Source organism: Nematolebias whitei, chromosome 22 (assembly GCF_014905685.2).
Source record: "Nematolebias whitei isolate Nwh7 chromosome 22, NemWhi1, whole genome shotgun sequence".
Classification (NCBI taxonomy): domain Eukaryota; kingdom Metazoa; phylum Chordata; class Actinopteri; order Cyprinodontiformes; family Rivulidae; genus Nematolebias; species Nematolebias whitei.
Window position 1 is genome coordinate 2690847 of NC_056519.1, and position 7170 is coordinate 2698016.

At 44.1% G+C, this 7170-nt stretch overlaps 1 protein-coding gene across 1 annotated transcript in view; it reads left to right on the forward strand.

Annotated features, from left to right (window-relative positions):
* The window catches only part of LOC119428592 (thyrotropin-releasing hormone-degrading ectoenzyme), a 144781-nt gene that overhangs the window by 42619 nt on the left and 94992 nt on the right, over window positions 1–7170 (forward strand). Inside the window, exon 4 of the mRNA XM_037696276.1 lies at window positions 3502–3628. Within this exon, the coding sequence (XP_037552204.1) occupies window positions 3502–3628 (127 nt within the window). The remainder of the gene's footprint in view (window positions 1–3501; window positions 3629–7170) is intronic.

Here is a 7170-nt window from a genome sequence, read left to right on the forward strand (position 1 = left end):
GATCAGAACCAGATGAATAGATCAGAACCAGACGAGTGGATCAGAACAATATGAGTGGATCAGAACCAGATGAATAGATCAGAACCAGACGAGTGGATCAGAACCAGACGAGTGGATCAGAACCAAACGAGTGGTTCAGAACCAAATGAATGGATCAGAACCACGAGTGGATCAGAACCAGATAAATAGATCAGAACCAGACGAGTGGATCAGAACCAGATGAGTAGATCAGAACAATATGAGTGGATCAGAACCAAATCAGTGGATTAGAACCAGATGAATAGATCAGAACCAGACGAGTGGATCAGAACCAGATCAGTGGATTAGAACCAGATGAATAGATCAGAACCAGCTGAGTGGATCAGAACCAGCTGAGTGGATTAGAACCAGATGAATAGATCAGAACCAGATGAGTGGATTAGAACCAGATGAGTGGATCAGAACAAGATGAGTGGATCAGTACCAGATGACTGGATCTGAACCAGAAGAGTGGATCTGAACCAGATGAGTGGATCAGAACCAGAAGAGTGGATCTGAACCAGACAAGTGGATCAGTGTCAGTAATGTGATCATCTGTTTTCCCATCACAAACGTTGATGTTCTGTTGAGCCTTCCTTCAGTTCTCCAAATGCTCACCTTGACCGGTGACATCACCGCCTGTCACCATGGTAACCTCCGTGTCGTGGAGCTGATGGGGTCTGTGTGTAATTAGTGTAGTGGATCAGACTAATTAAATGCTCCATCCCTCATAGAAACAGAGGAGAGGCTGCCCTGAACCATTAAATCACTCCGTCACAACCTCTGCCTCCGTTACCCACAATTCATTTTATCACGCCGTGGCTGCAGAACTCTGAATTAAAGTTCGATAGATTTCTCTGAGCATCATAAATGTGATGAAATGTCTGTTTGTGTGAGAACATGATCTGTCTGGACGGCTCGCGTGTGGAAAGTCTAGACAAGCCTTTTAATTTAATTTCTGTATTTATCTGTTCGGGGAGCCGACAGGAAGTCGTCGGCTGATCTGGAAGCAGAGCCTCATATTCATGCTGGAACATGCCTGTAGCTCACGGGGAGTGAATAATGGGGCTCTTGGAACGCTCTGTCTCGTTCTGCAGCGTCCCTGCTCTGAATGGCTCATTTGCAGCGTTAGCGAGGGCTCGTTGGGATGAAGAGGCGCTTTAAACCGACAGGATGCTTCAGGAAGCAGGAAACAGTGGGAATTCTTAGTGTTTTTAACTGAAAATGCAACAATTAAAACAAAAACATCAAAGTTGGATGATTAAAAATACGAAAGAAAGGATTTCTTTCCATGATGGAATGCCTGTCGCCCGCCCCCTTTTAAACCAGTCTCAAACTATGATTAATTTTTTTAACGAATTTAATTTGTAGCTGTTTTTTTTTTTTTTTTTAATTGTGAAAATGGCATTATGGGTAATGTTGAGTTGGAAACAAGACTCGACTAATAGAATAGAATAGAATAGACCTTTATTGTCATTGCACCTGAGTACTAAGAAATTTAGGTTTGGCTCCCAGAGCAAAAGTACAGTGTAGTATAAAACAAAGGAATATATGTGTGTATATATATATATATATACACACACAGTATAAAAGGTAATAGTTAAAGATTTGAAACACACCAAATGTGCAACACAAGCAGGTTGATATCACACTAGTTGTCCCTTATTGCACTGATTCAGTTCTTATTACATCTTTTGTTAAGTTCAGTAACAGCTGACGGATAAAAAGCAGATTGTCCCCCCTGCACCAAAAGGTCAGTTGTTCCACCTCGTCCCTGTAGGTGGACTCATCTCCTCCCCCCAACTAATGAGCCATATCACTGTGGTGTTGTCCACAAATTTGACTATGGTGTTGCTGTGGTGAGCAGGGGTGCAGTCACGTGTGTAGAGGCCCAAAAGCAGGGGGCTCAGCACACAGCCCTGGGGGGCTCCCATGTTGAGGCTGAGTGCCATGGATGTGTGATGGCCCACTCGAACCCCCGACTGCTGTCGGACAGGAAACTGTTTACCCAAGTTTTAGCTCAAAGTCTGTAAATTACATCTACAGCCATCTATGTGTTGGTGAGGGTAGTGGCGGCCATCTTGAATTGTGTTGCACCAACGATTGACAAACGTCCAATAATTACTTTCTGAGATTTTCATGAAATCTGTCCTGTGGTTCGATAAAACAAAACGGACGCCTTCCTGTTTGTTTTGAAGACGTTGGTACGAAAGACATTGTACGTTGAATTATTTTTTATTTTTGTACGAGAAAAATAAAAATTCAATTGATGATTGAAACTTCAAGGTTAGACGCCTTAATACCAGAAGATTAATGTCACACAAAGCTGCTAACGCTCTGTGCTGCCACGCTACTGAAGGTGCCTTCGTGGATTACCGGCACCGCTCATCTCTGGTTGGAGCTGCCATCGGTGTTGTTTCGTTTTGGAGCTGGCGATGCCAAGAACCCAAGGTGAACGTTTCAAGGTTTAACTTTTCAAGCGTTTGTAAAAAGAGCTTCAAAGTTCTCCAACATGTAAACGGTGGTGCAGAACCAAAAAAAAAGAAGCCATCCAAGAGGAGTTTAGGTGTTAGACCCACCATGTTGTCATGAATAAGACCCATAGAGGTCCGTGTCCCAGTCTGGTTCTGCTCCAGCGTTGGTAAAAAATAAAAATCTCCCAGCCGCTGACCAAACGCTCGGGAACAGGAACGGATTTCATCTCAGCTACGAGCTCAGACAGGAAGTTGATGTTCAATGAGGTCAACAGTGAGGTCACTTCTCTGTACGAGACCGCCGCTGGGCGTGGACCCGTCATGTGACCCGACAGCATCGATTATTCATCAAAGCTTAGAGCAGATCAGCTGGGCAAAATCAAGCCTTTGTTTCCTTTGAAGCAGAAAAGTTAACGACAAACTGTTCAAAACTGTTTTTCTTCAAATAACTGAATCACAACCAGATAAATAACATGTAGGCTGTCATTTGGCAGAAAAAAATGTGTTTTTAAAAGAATTTTCAGCTTCTAGTTTCCCATCAGGCTGAGAGAAATTCTGGAAATCACCCAAACTGGACCTTTTACCGTCCTTTTCTCCTTTCTGAGTCGATATTCCGGTTCCCTGGTGCTGTAAACTCATTTTTCTTGCGGCGTGTTTGAACCCAAACGTGACTCGCCAGGAAGTGGGCCTGATTCAGTTCTTCTCTCGGGAGGCCCGACCCGCTCAACACTGGCCTCATTCCATTTGTCTTTCTGCACGTCTGAGCAAAACGCCCCTTAAATGTTATATCTCTGTCTGCTCGGTGTTCAGCATCCACTCTGCCGTCTTTTATACCTCGGCCAACTTTCATTTCCTTTGTTGTTGTTTTTTTTGTAGATTTGGAAAATAACTCATTCTCCGTGGAGCTGAGACTCCACTAATCCTAATTTCTTGTCCGTGTGTCTGTTTTTAGATCCGTCTCTATTAAAACTGGCCTCATTCCGCTCCGTCTCTGTGTTTTTGTCTTTAGATCCGTCTGTACGCCCGGCCCGATGCCATCTCGAGCGGCGCAGGGGACTACGCGCTTCACATCACCAAGAGGCTGCTGGGATTTTACGAGGACTACTTCAAAGTCCAGTATTCACTGCCCAAGCTAGGTAAGGCTGCTGAGTCTTTGTTTCGCTGCTGTTTCTCCGGGATCTGTTCAGTTTAAGACACGGGAGAAATTGACGCTTGAGTTGAATAAATCAATTAAAAACACTTACACCTCCGTCCTTCTGCTGGTCCACCCTGGTCCTGTTCCTGCTTTGAGGAAAAATACGAGTCAGATGAGTCTGGTTGGCAGACGTTCATTTTTCTGTCTCTGCCGTGAAGCAGAGCTGACGAGTTGAAGAGCGTTAACGTCTGTTTTGAAGAGATCGTTTTGAGCTCAGATACAGAGTCGGTGTGAGTCTGGGTGTGTGCACTGTGCACGGATTTAAAGGAAAACCATCAGCGCTACAGTAGAGAGCGGCACTAGGTCGAAGAAGACAACACAAACGTTCTGATGTCTTAACTGTAGATGAAGTTGAAACTTAAGTTTGTTTGTAAAAACTTTAGAAAGTTGAACGTTCTTTGGTAAAACTCCTAAAATGTCTGGGTTCACTTGTTCACTGACGTTTAGTGTTCGTCGTGTCCGTTTCCTTCGTGCTGTGCTGTGTGATGCACTGCTACCTAAAGTCAAAGGGTTTGCAGTCTGTAAAACACTTAGGATTAAATCTAATATATTATAAAGTTTAAACGTGCTGTTTTAGTATTTCCCTATCTAAAGATAATTCTCCAGTCCTCTGAGGTGCCCGAGTCATCCTTTAAAACTGAAGGACTTGGAGCAGTTCTCTCACGCTGATGTTGGCGACAAAATGCCAGCAGGAGTTTCTATAAGATCTCTAAACACTTGGAAGCTTTCCCATTTTCTTCAGTTGCAGGGCTTCAGGGGAATTTTAAATGTTTAAAAGTTTTGTTGGACATTTTGTTTTCATCTGAAATAATCATCTCGGTGTAACGCTAGAGCTCTGCATATAGAAACTAATTTACACTGTTGGAGCTGTGCTTGTTCACTGACAAGTTTCTGAACTTTTGACCCTAAATTTCACTGAAAGTTGCTTCTAATCAGATTTAGGAAAAAAAACAAAACAGTGAGCAACCCACAAAGAAGAAACAAAGAAGAAGTGCTCCTCTGGAGGTCCTGAGGTTGTCTACAGCCTCTGTGTTATGTACTCAACAAAATCCGTTTTACATTTGAAGACAAAGAGTGGTCGTGGTGCAGGACTTCAAGGACTTGGGGTCCACTGTCCAGGAAAATGGGGAGTGTGGTAAAGAGGAGAAGAAGAGAGTCCAGGCAGGATGGAGTGGATGGAGAAAAGTTTCAGGAGTGATTTGCAACAAAAGGGTGTCAGCAAAGGTCAAAGGAAAAGTTTACAAGACAATGGTGAGACCAGCTATGTTGTATGGTCTGGAGACAGAGACATGGACAAAAAGACAGGAGACAGAACTGGAAGTGTCAGAAATGAAGATGTTGAGGTTCTCCTTAGGAGAGACAAGGATGGAGAAGATCAGGAATGAGATCATCAGAGGTACAGCACAGGTTGAACAACTGGGAGATAAAGTTAGAGAGGACACACTGAGATGGTTTGGACATGTCCAGAGGAGGGACAGTGGTTTGGACATGTCCAGAGGAGGGACAGTGGTTTGGACATGTCCAGAGGAGGGACAGTGGTTTGGACATGTCCAGAGGAGGTACAGTGGATATATTGGTAGAAGGATGGTAGAAATGCAGCTGCCAGGAAAAAGACAAAGAGGAGATGTATGGATGCAGTTAGAGAGGACATGGAGGTGATTGGAATGAGGACAGAGGACAGAGGAGGACTCTCTGTAGGGACCCCTGAAGAAAGTACAGCTGAATGAAGTGCCAGTTTTTGGTCTACATGATACTAGATGTTATACGTCCTTCCTGTATGTGAACTCGTCACAGTTTGCTATGAGAACAAAAAGCGTGGTGTCGTCTGCAAACTGTGCTTCAGAGTGAAAACTTTAGTATTTTATTTTAAAATTTACTTCAACTAATCCCCAGTAGTTGACGCCCTTTGGAAAAAACAGCTTTAATGTTTGTGTGGCGAAGTGTAAGTGGGTTGGAACCACATTTGGCCCGGCCCCACAGGCCCCATCCTATTGGTCTGACCCACTGACTCCACCCCGTTGGGACCGCCTCGGTAACATCTTAACACGTTTGAGTAAAATTATTTAATAAAAAAGGCAAATTGAGAACTTTTTTCCTCCTCGTCTTGTTTCAAAAACACATTTAGGTTAAAGTCACAACGAGGCGTTTGAGGAACTGATATGGCAGAGGATTTTTCAGTTTTCTTCTTTGATGCAATTTTTAAGAACCAACAGCAACAAACGTTGATCCTTTTTCAAACTAAACCTTCAGACTGAGAGCAGGTTACAACTGAGGTCAATGATTTAAATAGAAATTACAGTCGGCTGCCACTTTTACTTTCATTTTGCTCTTTTTATTAAACAGTCTTATGAATAAAGTGAACAGACATTTTCCACACCAGGTTTTTAATGTTTTTATTCATGTTTACCTTCCTGTTTGTCCTGTTGGAGTCAATGAGTCATAAATCAGAGCAGTCAACGTCCATCTCGAAGGTTGTCCTATTTATTTATTTATTTCTGTTAGTTGTTTTACATTTCAGTCCTGCCAGAACCAGTTAGTCACATTAAAGCGGATTTTATTTTTTTCCGTTCCGCGTCCAAACCAGTTTATTGTGATCACTGCGTCTCCACATCACACGAGTCAGACACTTTGTCCCTGTCCTCATTCATTCATCACATTAGACAGTTCCTTTGTGTCCACACTTCCTGTTTGTGCTGCTCAGAATAGGTCTGACATTTATTCCCCCCTCCCTGACCTTTACTCTATTAGCTGCTTTATCAGGTGAACTGTCTGCTGCTCAGTGTTCTTCTACACCTGATGAACTTGGTCACCTTGATCAGAGATCCACAGACGCATCAGTGCAGTATTCTGCTTTCTGTTCCGGTCCGTTTTGGTGAAGAGGGAGCTGAGCTGCTAGGTGAAGCTCTGTTTACTGTTCGGTCGATATTCCCTCACCTCTGGTCATGAAGCAGATCCTGGATCCAGAAGGTCTAAATGAGTTTCCTCTGCAGGGTAGCTGGACTCACCCTTAGAGATTGGTGAGAAGTTCACCTCTCCAGGAGAGACTCTGAGTAGAACCGCTGCTCCTCCACATCCAGAGGAGCCAGTTGAGGAGGTTCAGACATCTGGTCAGGATGGACTCTGGACGCCTCCCTTGAGAGGTCTTCTGGGCCTGTCCAACTGGGAGGAGACCCCGGGGAAGACCCTGGACACGCTGGAGAGACTGTCCTTCAGCTGGTCTGGGAACACCTTAGAGTCATCCCAGAAGAGCTGGAAGAGGTGGCTGGACCTCCCTGCTCAAGCTGCTGCCCCGAAACCTGAGTCCAGAACTGGATGGATGGACTGATGGATGTATGGATGGACTGATGGATGGATGAATGGACAGATGAAGGGATGGGTTGATGGACTGATGGATGTATGGATGGACAGACAAATAGATGGATAGGTGGATGGATGAACAGATTAAGGGATGGGTTGATGGACTGATGGATGGATGGACGGATG